The sequence below is a fragment of the Nyctereutes procyonoides genome, unplaced genomic scaffold (assembly GCF_905146905.1).
Source record: "Nyctereutes procyonoides isolate TBG_1078 unplaced genomic scaffold, NYPRO_anot_genome, whole genome shotgun sequence".
In the NCBI taxonomy this organism is placed as follows: domain Eukaryota; kingdom Metazoa; phylum Chordata; class Mammalia; order Carnivora; family Canidae; genus Nyctereutes; species Nyctereutes procyonoides.
In genome coordinates, this window is record NW_026575049.1 from 62,194,839 (window position 1) to 62,220,145 (window position 25,307).

At 37.0% G+C, this 25,307-nt stretch overlaps 1 protein-coding gene across 3 annotated transcripts in view; it reads left to right on the top strand.

Moving 5' to 3' along the window:
* SANBR (SANT and BTB domain regulator of CSR) overlaps positions 1-11,281 on the top strand; it is a 54,088-nt gene extending 42,807 nt beyond the window's left edge. For all 3 annotated transcript variants that reach the window (XM_055329175.1, XM_055329176.1, XM_055329178.1), the window contains 6 exons: positions 4,369-4,460; positions 5,487-5,515; positions 5,594-5,667; positions 6,335-6,423; positions 8,245-8,336; positions 9,435-11,281. In XM_055329175.1, coding sequence (XP_055185150.1) covers positions 4,369-4,460; positions 5,487-5,515; positions 5,594-5,667; positions 6,335-6,423; positions 8,245-8,336; positions 9,435-9,471 — 413 coding nt within the window. In that variant the 3' untranslated portion in view covers positions 9,472-11,281. The remainder of the gene's footprint in view (positions 1-4,368; positions 4,461-5,486; positions 5,516-5,593; positions 5,668-6,334; positions 6,424-8,244; positions 8,337-9,434) is intronic.
* The last annotated feature ends 14,026 nt before the right edge of the window (positions 11,282-25,307 follow it).

A 25,307-nucleotide genomic window follows, 5' to 3' on the forward strand; every position in this document is an offset into this window, starting at 1 on the left:
AATAATTTCAGTATATTATTTAAATTATTTTATTAGCTTTTTAGTTATATTTCTTTGTATTTGGTTGTTCTAAGAATTACAACATGAGGGATCCCTGGGTGGTGCAGCGGTTTGGCGCTTGCCTTTGGCCCAGGGTGCGATCCTGGAGACCCGGGATCAAATCCCACGTCGGGCCCCGGGTGCATGGAGCCTGCTTCTCCCTCTGCCTGTGTCTCTGCCTCTCTCTCTGTGTGTGACTATCATAAATAAATAAAAATTTTAAAAAAATATTAAAAAAAAAAGAATTACAACATGATCTCTAACCTATCACAATCTACTTAAAGCTAATAAGAATTACTTTAGGTAAAATATAACCTTAAAATAATATAGTTTCCTTAGATTCCCCTTCTTTTTGCTATTGTTACATATCTGTACACATTATGTATAATTATATTAGGGTTATTATTTTTCTTTAAATAGTTGTATCATTTAAAGAATGTAGGGGAACAAAAGAAAAATATATACATTTAGTGTTTATATCTACATATTTATAATTTTTTATATCTGAGTTGTCATGTGATATTATTTTCTTTTATTCTGAAGAACTTTCATTATTTCTTATAGTGCAAGTATACTAGCAATCCTTTCATTTTTATTTATCTGAAAAGTCTTAATTTCACTTTTTTTAAAAGATTTTTTTCTTAAGTAATATCTATACCCAATGTAGGGCCAGAACCCACAACCCCAAGATCAAGAGTTGTATGCTCTACCACCTGAGTCAGCCAGGCACCCCTCACTTTTGTTTTTTAAGTATAGTTTTCTTCAATATAGAATAATTGTTTAACAGTTATTTTTTTAAAACTGTCATTCCAATGTCTTCTGGCCTCTGTTGTTTTTTTTTTTTTAATTTTTATTTATTCATGTATGATAGTCACAGAGAGAGAGAGAGGCAGAGACACAGGCAGAGGGAGAAGCAGGCTCCATGCACCAGGAGCCCGATGTGGGATTCGATCCTGGGTCTCCAGGATCGCGCCCTGGGCCAAAGGCAGGCGCTAAACCGCTGTGCCACCCAGGGATCCCCCTCTGTTGTTTTCTGATGAAAAGTCATTCATTGATATAATTGTTCTCCCATGTGTAATGTGCTCTTTCTTTTTATCTTGCTGCTTTTAAGGTTTTATTTTTTACTTTTAGAAGTCTATGGTATATGTAGTGTGCTTTCCTTTGTGGCTATCTTCCTTGATATTTGTTGAGCTTCTTGGATTTGCAAATTAATATTTTAAACAAAATTTGGGGAACTTAGAATCATTATTCCTTTAAGTATTTTTTCTGTCCTGTTCTCTCATTTATCTTCCAGAACTCCCATACATGTATGTTAGGCCTTTTGATATTGTCCCATAGGTTTCTGAAGTTTCATTTCTTTGTCTTCACTCTTCTCTTTATTTTTTGGATTGGATAATTTAAATGCTTAACTCCATATTTCACTGATACCTTCTACCATTTCAGACTTTTTCTTGAGACCATCTACTAAATATTTCCTATATGTTTATTCAATAGCACCATTTTCCCTTTGAACATATTTATAATAGTTGCTTTGAAATCATTGTCTTGCTAAATCCAGTATATAAGCTCTCTCAGAATCAGTTTCTATTGACTGTTTCTTTTCTGAGTGATTCATACTTTTCAGTTTCTTCATCTTGTAACTTTTGGTAGGTTATCTGTGCAATTCTGAAATCTATTTTGTTCTGAGGATTGTTGAGTTTTTTGTCCTAGTAGGAAGTCTACCTGCCTGACCCAAATTGCAAAATCTGTCTCCCTTGTGGTATGTAGTGAATGATGTGTGCCTCTGCACAAGTGTTTCTTGGCTGCTAACTGCAACTGTTTTTTTTTGGGGGGGGGTAGTTTTTTTATTTAAGATTTTATTTATTTATTCATGAGAGATACAGAGACAAAGAGGCAGAGGGAGAAAAAGAGGGAGAGGGAGAAACAGGCTTCCTGCAGGGAACCCAATGCGGGACTTCATCTCAGGACCCTGGGATCATGACCTGAGCCAAAGGCAGACCGTCAAACCACTGAGCCACCCAGGTGCCCCCAAACTGCTACTGTTTTAGCCTGACCCCCAGGGTCATACCAGCCTGTTTTGTTTTGTTTTGTTTTGTTTTTTTGTCCTAGTAGGAAGTCTACCTGCGTGACCCAAATTGCAAAATCTGTCTCCCTTGTGGAGTAGTCAGGTAGGATTTTGGATAGATTTTATATTCAGATTTGGGAACTTACCTGCTTAGTGGTTTCCTTGCTTTGTGGGTTGCCCCTTGAATTCTAGTTGTTTTTCCAGTAGCTCCTGAGGTTGGAAGCTTGAGCTCTATGCAGTTTGGGAAAGCATTTAGTCAAAGGCACAAGAAATTCTCACCTCTCATCAAGAGCAATTCTGTCTTGCAGTTCCATCCTAGTGTCTGCTTGCCTGTTTAGCTAGATTTCCTTGGGACTCCCATAACACTTTGATGATTTAACACTTATTTGAGCAGAGTTTATAGTCATGTTTTAGATCTCTTTTGTGTTACAAAAGACATTCCTTTGTGACTTTCTTCCAAAATTTCCCCTTTAAATTTCCAGCTTCTCTTGCTTTGAATTCTATCATCTTTTCCCTGGAGCTCATAAGGCTGTAATTTTCCTCCCTTGGCTAGAGGTATTGGGAAATGCCCTCAGGCAGAAAGCTATAAACTCAACAGTTCTCACCTTATGCATATCTTAAGTTTGTAAATTAATTCCAGTAGAGTTAACATACAGTGTTATATTAGTTTCAGGTTTACAATATAATGACTGAGCAAATTCTATATGGTACTCAGTGCTCATCACTGTAAGTGTACTCTTTAACCCCTGTGCCCTGTTTCACCCTTCATCCACTTCCCCACCTTACGCATCTTTTAAATATAAACACTCACCTTTCTACCTTCCTTTGATTATTTGCCAGTACCTAGAGATGATAGTTTATAATATTTTTGTTCTGTTTCTATCATTGGCTACTTTGGAAGGAATTGGTCTTCACAATCCATTATCAGATCTCACCCTATCATGTCTATTAGCAATTTTATAACACTTGTTTTTTTCCCATTTTAACTACAAACACATGTCAGGGACTCAGGCTTGCCAGCAGGCAAGTAAATCTCTCTAGATTGTTAATACTATTTTGTTTTTATTTTATTATTTTATTTTAGAAAGACCATGAGTGGGGGAGGGGGACAGAGGGAGAGAGAAACTTAAGCAGGCTCCACTGACTCAGGGCTGGATCTCACGAACCTGAAATCATGACCCGAGCCAAAATCAAGAACCAGATGCTTAACTGAGCCCCCACAGGCATCCCTGTTTTGTTTTTCTTTCAGAATCTTCAGGGATATCTTCCTTGTAGCACATTTCACGGGTTTTCCATTTGTGGTAGTAATACAAAGTTTTAAATGATAGAGCAAGGGCAGCCCAGGTGGCTCAGCAGTTTAGCGCCGCCTTCAGCCCAGGGCCTGATCCTAGAGACCCTGGATGGAGTCCCACGTCAGGCTCCCTGCATGGAGCCTGCTTCTGCCTCTGCCTGTGTCTCTGCTTCTCTCTCTCTCTCTCTCTCTCTCTCTCTCTCTCTCTTTCTCATGAGTAAATAAATAAATAAAATCTTTAAATGATAGAGCAAAAACTAAACAGGTGGTCTATAAATTGTTGATGTTTGGAAACCAGTGATCTGATATACAATCTTTACCTTCAAACATTGACTTTAGAGAAATGCCTCTTTCCCCTCCTTCTTTGCTATTCCTCTCCTCCTACACTGTCAGCCAGAATAAATTCAGATTATTGATTGTAGGAATGCACTAGTCCAGAATACAATTTGTCCCAAATCTACTTCCTCCCAGGATCATTTCTGTCCTACTTCCAGTTTTATCCTCATGGCCCCTTCTCCTCCCCAAGCAAAAGACATTTTAGAGATTTTTTTTGTGAGTTCTCCACTCCTTCCACTCTCAAAACTGTGTTTTTCTGATATATATATACATATATATATATATATGTATATATATATATAAATTTGGAATTAGGTGATGTCTCCACTATCAAATTAGATTCAGAGAAATATGTATATAGTTTTTCCCAACATTTTCAACATTTAGTTTCAATTGGACTTTGAATTTATTGCTCTAATTTTTCCCCCAAAAGTTTTCACCAAGTAGAAAGAAAAATAATTAAAATGAACCCCCGTAAAAGTATATTCAGTTTGACTTCTCCATAGATTTACTTTTTATTTAGAAATAATTTGTTAGTTTTAAGAAACAATGGTTTTTTAAAAATTGTTTTATTGTTTATAAGTAACAAGTGCATTGAAAAAGTATGTGAGATATAACACTGACTTTCTTTTGTCAGGGAAAAAGGAAAAGCCAAAGAAGTTCACAAAACAACCAAAAAAGCAGATGTCTTCACCCTGTGGTCAGAAGAAAGAGAAGGCATCAGAAAAGGTAGCTCTAAATTACCCATTACTGTTCTAAAGTTCATATTGGGAACTAAGCAGGCAAATACAGCCAAGAAAAATCTGAAAAAGAGTAAAAATACACCAGAGTGGAATGCTAGCAGTATAAAAATGAACAAAGAAGTTCCATATAAACTGAGATTAAAGATCTCTAAGATTAAAAAAAAAATCTCTAAGATACATTGATAGATGAGAGAAAGAAAGTCCTAAACAGTATGTATATTGCCATACTCTACCATTTGCATAGCAACTGGTAGGGAAATCTATGTCTTTCCTTATGAGTGCATAAATTATCTCCAAAAAACTGCAAAGGAAGTTGATAAAGATTCATTAGCTCTAAAGAAGGGAACTGAATAGGGAACAGAGACTTTTTTTAAAAGATTTTATTCATTAGAGAGAACAGTGGGAAGGGGGGTCAGACAGAGAGGGAGAAGCAGACTCTCCACTGAGCAAGCAGGGAGCCTGATCTGGGGCTTGATCTCAGGACCCAGGGATCATAACCTGAGCCAGACAGATGCTTAACCATCTGAGCCCCCCCAGGAGCCCTGGGGACAGAGACTTTTTACAATATGTGTTATTTGTAGCTTTTGAAATTGGGTTGTTTTTTTTTTTTTTTTTAAGATTTGTTTTTATTTATTTATTTATTTATTTATTTATTTATTTATTTATTTATTTGAGACATCTGCATGTGAAGTACTGTAAACACATGAATGGGTGAATTCTAGAAGATTGCATAAGCTGGGGCTTCCAGGTCAGACAAATATAGCTGGGTTCAAATTCTAGGTCTGTATCTCTTTGGACAAGTTTCTTAATTTCTCTGAACCTGTTTCATTATAGAGGTAAATATGGCAGCTGTCTCATGTGGTTGTTACAAGGCTTAAATGAAATAATACTTGTAATGCTTTTGGTACAGTGTCTTGAACTCAGTAAATATAAACTGCTGTTTATTACTAACTGTAACACTAATCAGTAAATGTGTTCTAATTGGACCTTGATGTTGTCTACTCTTTTTTAGTCAACTTCTAGAGATGTGTCTCCTTTCATGTGAGTATTGCTCTTTAATCCAGTCAGATACCCACTCTTAAAGTATCAATGCTGATTTTTGTTTAATTTTTCTAATAGTGTGAGTATGCAGAAGAATAAATGGGATGCCACAAGATCCTTAAGATTCAACCAGGATGCACAAAGGGAAGATGGTACGTTTTAATGTGTACATAACATACAAATTAGGTATAAATAACAATGATGGGAATCTTTCATTTTATGAAGTATGATGAATAGCTTAAAAAGCTTGCTTATTCCAACTAGAATAAGGCCTAAAATTCACACATTCCCTTTGGAATCTACCAGAATGTGTGTGTGTTTGTGTAGGGGAGCAGAGGGAGAAGGAGAGAGAGAATCCCAGACAGGCTTCCTGCTGAGTGCAGAGCCTGATGCGAGGCTTGATTTCATGACCCTAAAACCATGACCTGCACTGAAATCAAGAGGCAGACACTCAATCAACTGAACAACCCAGGTGCCCCTCATCCAGAGTTTCATTAGTAGACAATCCTAGCAGATAATGTACTATTTTATGCACCTGCGGTTTGAAAGTGTCAGACTGATTTTTGCCCACTATTTGCATTCTAAAGATGACTGAATATCATGTTTTAGATTGGGTTACAGTAACCTTAAAAGCAGCATTATCTTATGTATGAGCCATTGGCCACTTGCTGCCTGAAGTTCTTCAAAGATAAGTGTATATGTCTAAAATAGTATCTAGTGGTATTTTCATAAATTCTTGATAATTGAAGTGTTCTTTAAGAAATAAAAGTTATATATACATCCTTATAAAAAGTTAGTTTTATTATTTTTTACCTCCAGATCAGCGGCGGATGTCTGAAATTACAGGGCACCTAATAAAGATGAGACTGGGTGATCTGGATCGAGTAAAGTCAAAGGAAGCAAAAGAAGTAAGAATTATGTGCTAGTGTACTGTGCTTGCTTAGATATACCTTCCTACTTTACTTTCATCATGAGGAGTATAAAGATGTTTTAGGCAAAATCCAAAAAAACAAATTTAAATATATTTGTATATTCTGTCCCAGTTAGCCAGTTCCCTCACATAAATGTTCTCCATGTTATTATCCATGGTCCATAGGTCCTCTCTAATACACATAATAAAGTAGTTTTTACTAAAAGTGTAATGTCACACCAAGAGTAGATTAACCATGCATTTCTGACCAAATGCTGACTACTCAGAAGGTGACGTTTTGGAAGGTGCTGATTTCACTCAACTCTGTAGGCAGTGCTTAGATGTTATTTCTAAAATAAGATATCTTAATAAAAATGACAAGAAATACCTATGTTCTTATTAAAATTATTTATTAATCATAATACTATATATATTAACGTTAGTATGGTATTATGTATTTACAGTTACTCTTGCCCTTATTTTTTTTTTAATTTTTATTTATTTCTGATAGTCACAGAGAGAGAGAGAGAGAGAGGCAGAGACATAGGCAGAGGGAGAAGCAGGCTCCATGCACCGGGAGCCCGACGTGGGATTCGATCCCGGGTCTCCAGGATCGCGCCCTGGGCCAAAGGCAGGCGCCAAACCGCTGAGCCACCCAGGGATCCCCTAATTGTAATTCCAATATAGTTAACATACAATGTTAAAACTTCTAAAATCTTTGTGACCTTAGGCAAATATTTCTTAGCTGTGACACCAAAAGTATGATGTCTAAAAGAAATAGTTGACAAATTGGACGTCATCAAAATGTGAATGGTCTTTTTGAAAGACACTATTAAGAAAATGAAAAGATAAGCTATAATCTATGAGAAAATAAAGGATTTGTATCCAGAATATATAAAGAACTCTCAAAACATTCCATTACAAGTAAGTGGGCAAAAAATTAATCAGATGCTTCATGAAAGAAGGGATACAGATAGCAAATAAGCCCACAAAAAGGAAGGTGCAACATGATTAGTCATTAGGGAAATGTACATTAAAACCTCAATGAGATACCACTGTATACCAACTAGAATGTCAAAAAAAAAAAAAAAATTGCTGGCCAGGATAGATGGAGAGCAACTGGAACTCTCACATAAAGCTAGTAAAGATACAAAAAGGAATGGCCACTTTGGAAATCACTTTTGACAGTTTCTTATGAAATTAAACATTTACTCACCACAGAGTTCAGTTCATGCATGTTTATAGTGGTTTTATTCAGAGTTGTCAAAAACTAGAAACAACCCAAATGTTCTTTACCTGGCAAATGAATAAACAAACTGTGGTACATATAAAAAGGAAAGAACTACTAATATAGCAGCAACATAAATGAAGCTCCTATATATTAAGCTAAGTGAGAGAAGCCAGATTGAAAAGGCTTCAGACTGTATGATTCTAATTAAATAGTGTTTTGGAAAATGCAAAACTATAGGGACATATAACAGATAAGGAGTTGCCAGGAGCTTATCATGGCAAATTGGGTTGACTTATGAAAGGCACAAGGAGATTTCTGTGAGGTGATGGAACTGTTGTATGTCTCCATTGTAATGATGGTTATACTACTGTATGCATTTGTCAAACTTCAAATGTGTGAATGTGTGACTAAAAAGTGTGAATCTTACTGGATGTAAAATTATTCACATAAATTTTAATTCAAAGAGCCTTAATTTTAAAAATCAAAATAATATTACCTCTAAGCTAAAAAATAATGCCATCTTAGTAAAGCAGAGCTTCTATTGATTACACAAAAATAACAACTTCATTTTGCCCCTTTACTCTGCAGTTTGCAGGAGGTATTTATTCCAGACTTGAAGCGCAAATTAAGGCTTCAGTGCCAGTCACTGCACGGCAGAGCAGCTCAGAAAAAAATACAAGGTAAATCAGTATAAATAAATTCAGGATGTCACTGGCTTTGAAGTGATTTCTTTTTTTCAAGATTTATGTATTTATTTTTAGAGAGTGAGCATGTGCAAGCAGGGTGGGGGCTGCTGAGGGAGGGAGCAAGAGAGAATCTCCCACAGATTTCTCACTGAGCAGGGAGCCCCAAGTGGGTCTCGATCCCAGGACCCTGAGATCACAAGATTATGACCTGAGCTGAAACCAAGAGTCAGCTACTTTAGCGACTGAGCTACCCAGGCTCCCTGTGATTTTGTTTTTTTAGGGAAAAATCATGTGAACACTAGTAGTACAAAATTGGGAGTTTGTTTTGTTTCAAGGATTAGATCATCAGGATACTAATCAGAACCGGATTTTAACTTAAACTAAGGCTTAAAAAGGTCATAAACACAAAATTATAGTATTTTTAAGTTTTCTGTTTATTGAATCAGCTCTGTTTAAGCTAGCTGCAGATAGGAATGTAAGCTCTATTGGACCTGTGAACTCGTAGAATTTTATACTGTTTATAGGTAATATATATTTAAAACATTTAAGTCTTCCCTGTTCTTTATCTTATTTCTCTTAATAAAATTAACTTACTGGATTGTCTGTCATTTTACATCACAAGTTTTCTTTTAAAGATTAACAGTTATTGAGATTGGATCATTAATACTACATACCCAAATGCCTTATCAGCAATTGTGAAATCCAGAAAGCTCAGAAATCCAACAAGACTTTTTTATAAATTTGTGGCAACTCAAACCCAAACTAAGCTACTGCAATGCTATTTATAGTTTTCATTTATCTCACTGAATATACATGTTTGTTAAACTGAAAAAAGCATTAATGTGTGTGATTATAGGGTACTGCTTCAATCCATGATATATGATATATGTACCGTGTTATCTCCCCTACCCCCAAAAAAATCTGAATTCCAAAATATGTCTCAGTCCAAGAGTTTTTAAAAATGGATCATGGGGCTACATGAAGTTTCATTAAACTCTGATACTGTCAAAGCAAAGGTAACCTAAAGCAGCAGCCAATTCCTACTGTTTAAGAAGCACCTCTGACCTTTCTTTTCTATTTAAAAAAATCTAGGTCTAAAAGCCGTTTTGGTCCAGGGCGTCCTGCATAAAGCACCTTAACTATAACTAAAAAGAGAGAAGACACACCTCTGGACATCTGAAGTTGCTTTCTTCTTGAAGATCTTCAGAACAATGACTTCTAAATGTTTCAAGTTCTTTATTATTCTTGCAAATCGCATAATTGATAATGCTGAGGGAAATGTATAGTTAGATCTTCTGAAATCTAATTGTAAATATGAAACTTCTTAAATCTGATTTTCCTTTAACGTGTTGCTAGGCTATGTAGAAAATTAGTACTTACAAATCTGCATAGTTAAGACTCCTCTTATTTGTTACCGTTTACTTATTTGAAAGAGAAGAGGCCTAAACTCTCAAGTAGCTAAGACTTTTTAAGACCTTAAATAATTAAGGGAACACAGCTGTGCATGTGCACTGATTATAGTATGTCTTTTGGGCTGTAAATCTTGGGATAGCATTGGAAACTGTAACTTGTGTGACGAAACTCCCATTGATGCTGATTTTAAGTTTGCATGAATATTAAGGAGTGACAGATCTCAAAACTGCGTTAAATAAAGTTTCAAGGTGTGAGGTATTTCCTGTGTTGGGCAGGAGGGTTAATTTTTTTCAGCATTATTCCATAGAAAGCACAATGTTAATCTAACTTGTTTTTCTTTCAATTTATCTATCGGTTATCTGAGCAGAAATTACTGATTACCTCTTCTTCTGTGACACTAGTGCCATTCTGAATTTGTTAACATAATTGTTATAGTTTTAGGATAGTAAATCATTTTGGTTGTATGAAACACCCACTGTGCCGTTCTCAGGGCTCTAAAACTTAACCATATTTCTAAAGCCATTCAAATAGCCCCTCAAACAGTTATAGTTACTTATTACTTTAGCAATGTCTAGAAGGAAACATTCCCAAATACATTGATGGGTGAAAAATGGCATACATTCAGTAGAAATCAAACTAAATTCTATTTTATAGATCATGTTTTAATTTTTCTAACCAAGTGGAAAGAGTGCTCAGGGAAAATCTGTTCCAAACCATAAGTATATAAAAAAAATTATGTGTTTGGAAATTACTTGTACGTAGGCTTCTGAAAACCTTTAAGATGCACTGTTTCTATTTTCAGTCTTCATTTGTCTTATAATTGGAATTTCTTCAAATTATTTAGGAAATGGACTTTGATAATGTGTAACAGAATGGCACTTTCTACTGAAACATTGAAGTGTTAAACTCAACACACAAATCATTTTAAGTGAGTTGTTTTAGTTGATAAATGAAGCTTTAAAAAAAGATAAATGAAGTTTGATGTTATTTAATGTTATGTGTATGGCTTTTCCAAAGTTTTTGAACTTCTGTTTGCAAATTTTGTTCCAGTTTAGATATTTTTCAATTGTTTGATACTTTTGAAATAGATTATAAAGTTTTTATTTTCAAAAGAAAATGTTTTATAGTACATGATCTGTAAGCTCTGTTAAATACCAGAATCCTGTTTCTTTTACTGTATTCTCTGGCTAAAAGGATTTAGGCTTGTACATGTTGTAGAGTGTGGTAATGGTCACAACTAGAAGAGGAAGTATGCTCCTTAGATTTTTAACTGATGATAAAAAGGCAAATTGCTTCTCCCCTAGGACTGTACCAGTGAATTGATTTTTACAAACCAGAATTTCTCAGAATTTGATTTTCTTCAGAATATGCTTTTTATTTTGTTAATGTCTGTAATATATAGCACAGGTACCAAAAACATTTTAAGCAAACTCTTCATAGTATTTCCTTTGCCAAATACTTTGGAAAGGTTTTTACCTTACATTAATTCTGAATTCACATTTCTTTAATTGAAATAAAATGTTAATGACAAAAGTTGTTTGAAAAATCCCTTGATCTGAATCATTCCATCCTCTCAGAAAAAGTCTAGGTGAGCTTTAGAACACAGGTTTTCTTTTTCTTCTTTTTTTCTTAAGTATCTTTTTTCTTCTTTTTTTTTTTCCTTCAGATTTTATTTATTTGAGAGAGACATACAGTGACAGCAATAGCAAGAGAAAGCACCAGTGGGGATGAGAGGGAGAAGCAGGCCTCCCCCTGGGCAGGAGCCCGTCACAGGGCTGGATCCCAGGACCCCGGGATCATGACCTGAGCCAAAGGCAGATGCTTAAGCCACTGAGTCACTCAGGTGCCCCAAGCAAATGCTTTCGTGAAAAAAATTAGCTCCATTACGAGGCACACTTTATAAATTTTAAGACTTTTTTTATTTTTTTAAAAAGATTTATTTATTTATTCATGAGAGACAGAGAGAGAGGCAGAGACACAGGCAGAGGGAGAAGCAGACTCCATGCAGGAAGCCCAATGTGGAACTCGATCCCTGGACTCCAGGATCATGACCTGAGCTGAAGGCAGACACTTAACCGCTGAGCCACACAGGCCTCCCTTAAAACTGTTTTAAATGAGGTTATCCTGATAAAGATTCAGCCAAATACTTCAGGGATAAAATATTGCAGAAAAGATCATCTGGTAGCAGGAGCTTATTCCATACTATTGCATCATGGTGTGTAATTTTCCCTCTTCAGAACATTCAGCCAGATACCGTGAGATGCACTAATTGCTTTGGAAGCTGAGACAAAGCCCTGTTCAACTAATCTGCTAAGGGCAAATTTTAATATAAAAACAAAAAGATTACCTTTCACATCTAATACCTGGGATTAATTCTTCAGCTATCCTTCAGCTATTCATTGAGCAACAATTATGAATCTCATGTTTTTGTGCCTCCTAGGTAAAAGGTACTAGGATACCTAGGCAATTCACTTTAAATAGGCTAGCTCTCCCACTCTCATTTAAAGCTAATCTATTGGGACACCTGGGTGGCTCAGCAGTTGAGTGTCTGCCTTTAGCTCAGGGTGTGATCCTGGATTCCCAGGATCAGGTCCCACATTGGGCTCCCTGCAGGGAGCCTGCTTCTCCCTCTGTCTATGTCTCTGCCTCTCTCTCTCTGTGTGTGTGTCTCTCATGAATAAATAAATAAAATCTTTAAAGAAATAAAAAAATAAACCTAATCTATTGGGGAAGATGATGTGATCATATTCCCACCCTTATGGGATTGTTGGAGGATTAAATGACTTAATAGATCTGAAACAATTAGGAAAGTACTTTCTGGCTTATAGTAAGCCTTCCATAAATGTTAACTATTATTATTGTTGCATTGCTATTTTAGTATTTGGACATAGCCTCAAATTCTTTAGGATGAGAGTTTTATATCCCTCTTATAATTTGAACTGCTAAGAATGATGTGTGTGAGTGTGAGTGTGTATTTAGTGCAAGAAAGAAAAGAGGCACCTAATACTTTGGTGGTTGTTATGACATCAAGTGTTACTTAAATATATTAAAGTTCTTGGCATTATTTAGACAAAGTTAACAGCATTTGAGGGAAGAGGTAGGTAGGAAAACTACTTCCTGATATTGGTAGTGACCTGTACTATTTTCAGAGGTTCACTGAAGGAGAGAAAGTATGAGCTGCAGATGGTCTTAGAGCAGTCCTCCTTCCAAGATCTATCTTTTCTTGAGAAAATATAGCTAGTTTGGCTAACAAGGCCATTTCTTATCAAACTGTATAGAGGAATAGTTGCTATTTGTTGAATATATGCTAAGGATGGTGCTAGCTCTCGTATATGTCTTTTATCCTTTAGCCTCACAGTTAAACACCCAAATCAGGTATTATTCCATTTTATAGGTGGGGAAGAAAGTTCAGAGAGATGAAGTAACCCCACAGACTGGAATCTGGGCCTGTCAGCACACTACGACACCCTCTTGAAACAGTAATTACCTTGGATTGCCTAAAACAATCCTGGAATGCCTCCTGCCTCACTGGCAACTCCTTCAGGCTGAAAACAGTTCCATTCATATTTATCCAACTGCCTACTTGCATTTGTATTTGGAATACCAGTATGTTTCTCCAACTTAACATAATCTAAACAGGACTTGTGGCATATATCCTCAACACCCTTTCCCAACTCCCTGCTTGTTCAAGCCCAATCTTGTTCAATAAATGGCACTACCACCCACTCCAGGGCACAAACCAGATATTCAGCAATTATTCCTTAAGTCTCCCTCCTTCACTCCCAACATCCGATTTGACAGGAAGTCACGTACATACCCTATGTCCGTTTGCTTCTCTCCATCTCCATTATCACCATTCCAAGTCATTAAATATTTTACGTGAAGTGCCACAGTAGCCCCCTAAGTAATTCTCTGGCTTCCATTCTAACCTGTTATTCACAAAGCAACTATAGTGATTTTGAAATGTGGATTAGATTGCATCACTCTCTGCCCAACACTCCAGTACACCTGATCAAGCCTAGATTAAAATACAACCTCCATTGCTCAGGTTTACAAAGTCTTAACATGGCCTAGCCCCTAGGTGCCTCCCGACCTCTTTTAACCTCCTGCTTGCTTACATTCCTGTCACATTGTCTACCGTTCCTCCAAAAAATAAGCTCATTCTCACCTTTCAGTGCCTTCATGTTTGCTGTTCCAACTATCTAGAAGGCTCTTATATTTGAGGTGTTGGGTTACATGTCATTTCCTCACAGGAGACATTGTGCCCAATCTAAAGTAGTTGCTGAAGTCACTCTCATCACATCATCATAGTTTATTTCTGAACATATCTGACATTATTACTTGATATTTTGGGGATTTTTCGTTCATTTGCAATTTGTCTGCCATGCCAGGAAATGGAATTAAATGCACCCAAATTGGAAGTAAAACTTCATCTATTCACAAAAGAAATGACCTTGTGTGTAGAAAATCGTAAGAAATCCACTAAAAAAAAACCAATAGAACATACAATTGAATTCAGCCAGATTTTAGGATATAAAATCAATATACAAAAATAGATTCATTTCTATACCCTGGCAATGAAAAACCTGAAAAAATAAATTAAAAAAACAATTCCCTTTCCAGTAGCAAAAAAAGGAATTTGTAAATTTTTTTTAATTTTAAAGGAAAAATATACTCTGTAAACTATAAAATATCATTGAAAGAAATTAAGAGCTAAATAAATGGAAAGACATCTATGTCCATGGATCAGAAGACTTAATATTGTTAAGATGTTAATAATTGATCTACAGATTTACCACAATTCCTATCAGGATCTCAGTTGGCTTTTTTGTAGAAATTGATAGGCTAATCCTAAAATTCATGTGGAAACTCAAGAGACCTAGAACAGCCAAAACAATTTTGAAAAAGAACCAAAAGATCCACATTTTCTGATATTAAACCTTACTACAAAGCTATGGTAATCAAGACATTGTAATACCATCATAAGGAGAGACAGAACAGAACAAAATCTAGAGTCAAGAAATAAACTCACGTGTCTGTGGCAAGTTAATTTCAACAGCAGTGCCAAGACCATTCAATTGGGAAGGAATAGTCTTTTCTACAAATGATGCTGGGACAAGTGGATAGCCTCATGTAAAAGAATAAAGTTGGATCCTTACCTCCTACCAAGTACAAAAAGTTGACTCAAAATGGATCAAAAATCTAGATGTAAGAACCAAAACTATAAAACTTGCAAGAAAACACACAAGCAAATCTTCATAACCTTGGATTTGGCAATGGATACTTAGATAAGACACTAAAAGCACAAACAACAAAAGAAAAAATAGACAAATTGCATTTACTCAAAATTAAAAACATTTGTGCTTGAATGGATACAATCAAGAAAGTAAAAAGCCCATAGAATGGGAGAAAATATTTATGAATCATATGTCTGATAAGGGACTTATATCCAGAATATACAAAGAACATTTACAACTCAACGTTAAAAAGACAACCAGTTTTTAAAATGATAGAAGATTTGAATAGGCGTTTCTCCAAAGAAGATAAACAAATAGTCAATAGCACTTGAAAAGATGCTCAACATCATTAGCCCTCAGGGCATTGCAAATCAAAACCACAATGGGATACCACTTGACACTCAGTAGAATGGCTATACCCAAAAAGGAGACAAGTAACATGTTGCAGAAAATGTGGTGAAATTGGTATGCTCATAGACTGCTGATGAGAATTCAAAATGGTGTAGCCACTTTGGAAAGCAGTCTGGCAGTTCCTCAAAAAACCAAAACAAAAACCTCAAAATGAACAAAACCAAAAAACACAGTATGATTTATCCTTCAACTTATCCTAATAGGTATATCATTTTCTATGTAATCTCTTCTTGTGCATCTGCATATAGCCATGCACAGGACAATCTATTTTCTGCTTTTTCTACAGATGGGAAAACTGAGACCCAGAGATGGCAACTTGTCTAAGGGCAACAGAAAAGAATGATCTGAACAGGATGCTCTTGATGACAGTATTGCTGTGTTAAATGAGGTAATATATACAGGTAAAGCACGCGGAATGAGGCCTAACATATAGTAAGTGCTTGAAAGATGCCAGGCATTATTATTAGGTCACATGAAGGACTTTTATTTATTTATTTTTTAAGATTTTATTTATTCATGAGAGACACAGAGGCAGAGACATAGAGGGAGAAGTAGGCTCCCCACAGGGAGCCTAACGCAAGACTCGATCCCAGGACCCTGGGATAATGACCTGAGCCAAAGGTAGATGCTCAACCACTGAGCCACCCAGGTGCCCCATGACTTTTAGAAATAAGCACATAGTACTTGCTTTTTTGACCTTGGTTCATGTTTTTCCCCAACCTAGATTGCTCTTTTGTGTTTTGCTTCCCACTGGAACTTTTCCCTTGTTTCAAGTCCCTGCTCAGAATTCACCTCCTCCGTGACCCTGCCAAACTCTCTTTTCTGAATTGTATTGCACTCCCAACATTGCCACAGTTGAGCAGTCAGATGTTCTCACTGCCTTTTTTTGTTGGTCTTGACTCCACAACCAACTCTTATGCTCTGTTAATAAGTTATTTTTTATATGTATACATATATACATATATCTACATTTATTTATATATATATAAAAAATATTTGAAACAAACATGGCAGTATTCACGTTTTTTAACTTTTTCCCACCAGTATAAACAATTTCTGTTTTATTTGTTCCCTTTGATGTAGGTGCCCAGTATCTCAAGCACTGTTCTTACATTTTAAATGCCAGAGTAAGCATGGATCCTCATTTTTTTCTTATGATTCTAATCAAGATATTGCTGTAGGATGAGCCCAAACAACCTCAGTATTATAAATTTCCATCTATTCTATTAAGATTTTATTTTAAAAAAAAGATTTTATTTATTTATCCATGAGAGACACAGAGAGAGAGAGGCAGAGACACAGGCAGAGGGAGAAGCAGGCTCCATGCACCGGGAGCCCGACGTGGGATTCGATCCCGGGTCTCCAGGATCGCGCCCTGGGCCAAAGGCAGGCGCCAAACCGCTGCACCACTCAGGGATCCCTCTTCTTTTTTTTTTTTTTAATTCCAGTATTGTTGTTAATATATAATCTTGTTTTTCTTGTGTTTTGTATTTTAGCCGTTCTGACAGGTATGAGGTAATATCTCATTGTGGTTTTGATTTGCACTTCCCTGATGGTGAGCGATGTTGAACATTGTTTCATGTGTCTCTTGGTCATGTGTATGTCTCCTTTGGGGAAATGTCTGTTCATATCTTTTGCCCATTTTCAACAGAATTAATTTTTTTGGTGTTGAGTTGTATATGTTCTTTATATATTTTGGATACTAAGCCTCTGTCAGATATATCATTTCCAAATATCTTCTTCCATTCAGTAGGTTGTCTTTGTGTTTCATTGATTGTTTACTTTGCTATGCAGAAGCTTTTTGTTTTGATATGGTCCCAGTAGTTTGTTTTTGCTTTTGTTTCCCTTGCCTCAGGAGATCTGTCTGGAAAGATGTTATAAGAGCCCATGGCAGAGAAATTACTACCTGTGCTCTTTTCTAGGATTTTTATGGTTTTGGGTCTCACAATTAGATCCTTACTCCACTTTGAGTTAATTTTTGTGTGTGGTGTAAGAAAGTGCTCCAGTTTCATTCTGTTGCATATAGCTGTCCAGTTTTCCCAACACCATTTGTTGAAGAGACTGGCTTTTTCCCCATCGTGTATTCTTGCCTCCTTTGTCAAAGTTTAATTGGCCATATGGTTGTGAGTTTATTTTTGGGCTTTCTCTTCTGTTCCATTGATCTATGGTCTGCTGTTGTACCAGTACCATACTGTTTTGATTACTACAGCATTGTAATATAACTTGAAGTCTGAAATTATGATACCTCCAGATTTGTGTGGGTTTTTTTTTTCTTTTTTCAAGATTGCTTTGGCTATTTGAGGTCTCTGTGGTTCCATACACTTTAGGATTGTTTGTTCCACCTCTAAGAAAAATGCTGTTGGTACTTTGATAAAGATTGCCTTAAATCTATAGATTGCTTTAGGTACTATAGACATTTTAACAATATTTGTTTTTCCAATGCATGAGTATGGAATATCTCTGTTATCTTCAACTTCTTTCATCAATATAACTATAAAACTATAAACTTCTTTTATAGTTTTCTGAGTACAGGTCTTTCACCTCTTTGGTTAAGTTTATTCTTAGCTATTTTATTATTTTTGGTGCAATTGTAAATGGGATTTTTTTCTTAATTCCACTTTCTGCTATGCCATTATTAGTGTATAGAAATGCAATAAATTTCTCTATGTTGATTTTGTATCCTGGGACCTTCCTGAATTCATGTATCAGTTCTAGTAGTTTTTTGGCAGAGTCTTTAGTGTTTTCTATGTATAGTATCCTGTCATCTGCAAATAGTAAAGTTTTACTTCTTCCTTACCAATTTGGATGCCTTTAATTTATTTTTTTGTTGTTTGATTGCTATGGTGAGGACTTCCAATACTGCATTGAATAAGTGGTGAGAGTAGATATCCTTGTCTTTTTCCTGACCTTAGGGGAAAGCCCTTAGTTGTCTCCCACTGAGTATGATGTTAGCTATGGGTTTCTCATATAAGGCTTCTATTATGTTGAGGTATGTTCCCTCTAAACCTAGTTTGTTGAGGGATTTCATCATGAACGGATGTTGTACTTTGTCAAATCCTTTTTCTGCATCTATCAAAATAATCAAATGGTTTTTATCCTTCCTCTTATTGATCTGATGTATCGCAATGATTAGTTTGCAATCAGGGAATTCCAGGTGATCGTGGTGAATGATTTTTTTAAAATATATTGTTGGATTCAGCTTGCTAATATTTTGTTGAGGGTTTTTGCATCTATATTCACCAGAGATATTACCCTATAGTTCTCTTTATCTTTAGAGTCTTTATCTGGTTTTGGTATCAGAGTAATGCTGGTCTAATAAAATAAAATTGGAAAATTTCCTTCCTTTTCTATTTTTTGGAATAGTTTGAGAAGAATGAATATTAACTCTTCTTTAAATGTTTGGTAGAGGGATGCCTGGGTGGCTCAGGAGTTGAGCGCCTGCCTTCGGCCCAGGGCATGATCCTAGACCAAATCACACATCAGGCTCCCTGCATGGAGCCTGCTTCTCTGCCTATGTCTCTGCCTCTCTCTGTGTGTCTCTCATGAATAAATAAATAAAATCATTTTTAAAAAATAAAAAAAGGGCAGCCCCAGTGGCACAGCGGTTTAGCCGCCTGCAGCCCAGGGTGTGATCCTGGAGACCCAGGATCAAGTCCCACCTTGGGATCCCTGCGTGGAGCCTGCTTCTCCCTCTGCCTGTGTCTCTGCCTCCCTCTCTCTCTCTGTCTCTGTGAATGAATAAATAAAATCTTTAAAATAAATAAATAAAAAAATTTTTAAAAAGTGTTTGGTAGAATTCACTTGTGAAGCCATCTGGTCTTGGACTTTAGTTTGTTAGGAGTTTTTTTTTTTTTTTAAGATTTTATTTATTCATTTGAGACAGAGAGAGAGCATGAGTGGGGGGAGAGGCAGAGGGAAAGGAAGAAGCAGACTTCCCACTGAGTGGGGAGCCCATCATGGGGCCCAGTCCCAGGACCTGGAGATCATGACCTGCACTGAAGGCAGATGCTTAACCATCTGAGCCACCTAGGTGTCCCTATTAGGAGGTTTTCGGTCACTGATTCAATTTCATTGTTGGTAATCATTTTATTCAAATTTGTTTCTTCCTGTTTTTAGTTTTGGTAGGTTCTATGTTTGTAGGTTGTCCAATTTGTTGGCATATTATTTTTTATAATATTCTCTTGTAATCCTTTCTTTTTCCATGGTGTTAGGTTATTTCCCCTTTCATCTCTGATTTTGTTTGAGTCCTCTGTACTTTCTCTCTCTCTCTTCTTATGAGTCTGGCTAGAGTTTATCAGTTTTGTTGGGTTTTTTAAAGATTTATTAGTTTATTCATGAGAGACACACACACAGAGAGGCAGAGACACAGGCAGAGGGTGAAGCAGGCTCCTCACAGGCTGCCCAATGCGGGACTCCATCCCGGATCTGGGCATCACTCCCTGAGCTAAAAGCAGAGGCTCAACCACTGAGCCACACAGACGTCCCAATTTTGTTGATCTTTTTAAAGATCCAGCTCCTGGTTTCTGCTCTAATCTTTATTATTATCTTCCTTCTGCTGGTTTGGGGTTTTGTTCATTCTTCTTTTTCTAGCTTTAGGTATAAGGTTGGGTTGTTTACTTAAGATTTTTCTTGCTTTTGAGGTAGGCCTGTATTGCTATAAACTTCCCTCTTAGAATTGCATTTGCTGCATCCCAAAGATTTTGGACTATTGTGTCATCATCGTCTTCGTCTTCTACTTCTTCTTCTCCTTCTCTCCTTCTCCTTCTCCTGCCTCTTCTTCTTAGATTTTATTTATTTATTTGAGAGAGAGAGAATGAGCAGGAAGGAGACGCAGTGGGATAAGGAGAATGAGCAGGGAGCCTGATGTGGGGCTTGATTCCAGGACCCTGGGATCATGGCCTGAGCCAAATGCAGATGCTTAACCAACTAAGCCACCCAGGTGCCCCTGGACTATTGTGTTTTCATTTTCATTTCTCTCCATGTAATTTTTGATATTTTTTTAAATTTCTTAGCTGAGCCATTCATTGTTTAGTTGCTGTTATCTAACCTCCATGTATTTTTGCTCTTTCCAGATTTTTTTCTTGTGGTTGATTTCTAGTTTCATGGTGTGGTAGCCAGAAAAGATGCATGGTATGACTTTGATCTTTTTGAATTTGTTGAGATGTGTTTTGTAGCCTAATATGTGGTCTCTTCTGGAGAATGTTCCATATGAACTTGAAAAGAATGTGTATTATGCTGTTTTAGGATGGAATGTTCTAGCTATACCTGTTAAGTCCATCTAGTCCAGTTCAAAGCCACTGTTTCCTTACTGACCTCATTTGGATGATCTATTAATTGAGTTAAGTGGGGTGTTAAATTCCCCTAATATTGTATTACTGTCAATTAGTTCATTTATGTTGTTATTAACTGTTTTATTATTTGGGTACTCCTATGTTGGATGCATAAATATTTACAATGATTATATCTTCTTGTTTGTTGTCCTGTTTATTACTATATAGTGTCCTTCTTTGTCCCTTGTTACAGTGTATTTTAAGAATTTTTTTAAGATTTTATTTATTCATGAGAGACACACACAGAGAGAGAGGCAGAGACACAGGCAGAGGGAGAAGCAGGCTCCATGCAGGGAACCCGATGCGGGACTTGATCCTGGGTCTCCAGGATCATGCCCTGGGCTGAAGGCAGGCACTAAACCGCTGAGCCACCCGGGGTGCCCGTTACAGTGCATTTTAAAGTGTATTTTGTCCAGTGTAAGTATTGCTACCCTGGCTTTCTTTTGTATGCATCCATTTGCATGATAGATGTTTCTTCATCCCCTCACTCTCAATCTGCATGTGTATTTAGGTCTGAAATAAGTCTCTTGCAGGCAGCATACAAATGGGTGTGCAAGTTTTTTTTTTTTTTATCTATTCTGTCACCTTATGTCTTTTAATTGGAGCATTTAGTCCATTTTCATTCATAATAATTATTAATAGGTATGTATTTGCCCGCTTGTTACTTGTTTTGTGGTTTGTTTTTGTTTTTTTTTTTTTTTTTTATTTCTCTGATCCTTCTCCTGCTCTCTTCTCTCACAGTTCACTGGCTCTCTTTAGTGATATACTTGGATTCTTTTCTCTTTATTTTTGGCATATCTATGACTGGTTTTTGATGTGTGACTACCATTAGGTTTGTGCATAACATCTTCTGCATATAGCAGTCTATATTAAGTGGATGGTTGCTTAAGTTTGAACTCATTCTTTACTCCTCTCCACCCCACATTTTATGTACATGATGTCATACTTTACATCCTTTTATTTTGTAAGTTCCTTGACTGATTTTTATAGACATATTTTTATTGCTTCTGTGCTTCCTACTTTTCTCATCCCTACTTATGGTTTTTCCTTTCCACTCCAACAGTCCCTTTTAATACTTCTTGCAGGGCTGGTTTAGTGGTCATAAACTCCTTTAGCTTTGGTGTGCCTGTGAAACTCTATCTCCTTTTATTCTGAATGATGGCCTTGCTGGATAGAGTTCTTGTGACTTCAGATTTTTTTTTCTTTCAGCATTTTGGATATATCATGGCACTTCCTTTTGGCTTGCAAAGTTTCTATGGAAAATCCCACTGATAGCCTTATGAGTTTCCCATGTATGCAATTGTCTTTTTTTTTTTCTTTAAAAACTCTCTATCACTACTTTTACCATTTTAATAACAATATGGCTTGGTGTGGACCTCCTTGGGTTGATTTTGTTGAGGAATCTCTGTGCTTCCTGGATGTGGATATCTGTTTCCTTCCGCAGATTAGCAAAGTTTTCAGCTATTATTTCTTCAAAGAAATGCTGTGTCCTCTTTTCTCTTTTTCTTCTGAGATCCTTATAATGTGAATGTTATTACACTTGATGGAGTGACTAAGTTCCTCAAGTCTATTCTCATTTTGCAAAATTTTTTCCCTCACCTGCTCAGCTTGATTACTTTCCATTATCCTGTCCTCCGGGTAACTTATTTGCTTTTCTGCTTCCACTAGCCTACTATTTACTCCATATAGGGTACTTTTTTTTTTAATAAATTAATTTTTATTGGTGTTCAATTTACCAACATACAGAATAACACCCAGTGCTCATCCCGTCAAGTGTCCCCCTCCGTGCCCGTCACCCATTCACCCCCACCCCCCGCCCTCCTCCCCTTCCACCACCCCTAGTTCGTTTCCCAGAGTTAGAAGTCTTTATGTTCTGTCTCCCTTTCTGATATCTCCCACACATTTTTTCTCCCTTCCCTTATATTCCCCTTCACTATTATTCATATTCCCCAAATGAATGAGAACATACACTGTTTGTCCTTCTCCGATTGACTTACTTCACTCAGCATAATACCCTCCAGTTCCATCCACGTTGAAGCAAATGGTGGGTATTTGTCGTTTCTAATGGCTGAGTAATATTCCATTGTATACATAAACCACATCTTCTTTATCCATTCATCTTTCGATGGGCACCGAGGCTCCTTCCACAGTTTGGCTATTGTGGACATGGCTGCTAGAAACATCGGGGTGCAGGTGTCCCGGCATTTCATTGCATCTGAATCTTTGGGGTAAATCCCTAACAGTGCAATTGCTGGGTCGTAGGGCAGGTCTATTTTTAATTCTTTGAGGAACCTCCACACAGTTTTCCAGAGTGGCTGCACCAGTTCACATTCCCACCAACAGTGTAAGAGGGTTCCCTTTTCTCCGCATCCTCTCCAACATTTGTTGTTTCCTGCCTTGTTAATTTTCCCCATTCTCACTGGTGTGAGGTGGTATCTCATTGTGGTTTTGATTTGTATTTCCCTGATCATATAGGGTACTTTTTGTTTCATTTATTGTAAATAGCTCTGCCTCCCACATACACCAGGCATTTTTCAAACTACTGCTCCTATGCTATATCTCTATGGGCTGCTTCTTGTGCTGTCTCTTTAAGGGTGGGAACTTGGCTTCCTCTGGGTTCTGTCATTGCTGAGCACACTGATATTTTAAATTCCAGGTTTATGCCCTACCGGTTGTAAGAACTCAAGAAACTTGGCCCCTCTAGTTTTCAAAACCAAATGTTGTGGGAATTTGTCTTCCCCAGGTGAGGGTCTGTTTCTCTCCCTTCTTCATGCCCAGGGCACTCTCCCTCCCTCCTGTGACTCATTTAGGTCCCCCCACATCTCTACCCTCACCACTTTCTTGGTGTGGCCTCTTCTCTACCTTTAGTTGTAGAGTTTGTTCTGCCAGACTTTGGGTTGCTTTCTGGGTTATTTACACTTATGTGAGTGTTATCCGGTTGTACCCATTAATGAAGTGAGCTTAGGGTCCTCCTACTCTGCCATCTTCCCATCTATTAATTTTTTCAATATTTTATTTATTCATTCATGAAAGACATCGAGAGAGAGGCAGAGACTCAGGCAGAGGGAGGAGGCGGCTCCATGAAGAAAGCCTGATATGGGACTTGATCCTGGGACTCCAGGATCACAGCCTGAGCCAAAGGCAGACGCTTGACCGTTGAGCCATGCAGGTGTCCCCCTATCTATTAATTTTGAATGGCAGGTATAGCTGTTGGTTGTTTTAGACTCTATGCTGGTCTGTGGTTAGTATATTTTCCCAAATAAAAAAAGCCAACCAGAAGGTATTGATCATGAAAATTATGAGAATATATATATATTTTTAAATATTTTATTTATTTATTCATGATAGTCACACAGAGAGAGACAGAGAGGCAGAGACACAGGCAGAGGGAGAAGCAGGCTCCATGCAGGGAGCCTGACGTGGGATTCAACCCCGGGTCTCCAGGATCGCGCCCCGGGCCAAAGGCAGGCGCCAAACTGCTGCACCACCCAGGGATCCCAAATTATGAGAATTTAAAAGTTAAGAGAGGGGCACCTGGGTGGCACAGTTAATTGGATGTCTAACTCTTTGTTTCAGCTTGGTTCAGGTCATGGTCTCAGGGTCCTGAGAGTGAGCCCTGCATCAGATTCCATGCTCAGCATGGAGTCTGCTTGAGAGTCTCTCTCCCTCACTCTCTGCCCCTACCACCTGTTCACTCTTGCTCTCTCTCTAGTAAGTAAAAAAATCCTTAAAAACAAACAAACAAATAAATAAATAAAATAAAAATTAAGAGAAAACTTGAACAAGACATGTAGGCAACTGTCAAAATTATTTTACATCAGGAACAAACAGGAGTTCTTGATGGGATCTCCAAAGTGCATTTATTTATATATTCTAAAGTGTATTCATTCTTCTAACCATAAGTAGGCATATAGTCATGGAAGAAGTAGACTTTTTTCCCAATAAGTAATAAGTAGTGGAACTTAATATTTGTTAAATGACATCTAGCTTTGTCTGTTGGATCAATGTTAAAGACTTTCTAACAGTGGTTCTGGAGTAGGTAGGCCTAGAGTCACCATAGCAGACTGTCAGATGGTTTGAAAACCATACTATGTGACACGATATCTATCTATCTATCTATCTATTTATCTATCTATCTATCTATCTATCTATCTATCTATCTATCTAACTTTATTTATTTTTTTAATATTTCATATTTAAGTTATCTCTATATCCAATGTGGGGCTCAAACTCACAACCCCAAAATCAAGAGTCTCATGTTCCACTCACTGAGCCAGCCAGGAGCCCTAAGGTGAAAATGACTAACACTGTAAATCTCAGCCACAAATGTGTTGGGAAGCATTAAAAAAAAAAAAATCAGGAAAAAAAAAGGGAAAAAAAAAATCAGGAAAGTATAGATTCTGACACCAGAGCACTGCCATAAGGTGGCACTAAAAGTACAAGGAAACCATAACTTAAATTAAATTGCACATTAAACTTTATACTTTGCCTCCTTACCAAGTGTGCATGTGTATATTGTTTGTAGAAGGAAACAGAATATTGGAAAAATAACTAACAAGGGAAATTATAGGTAA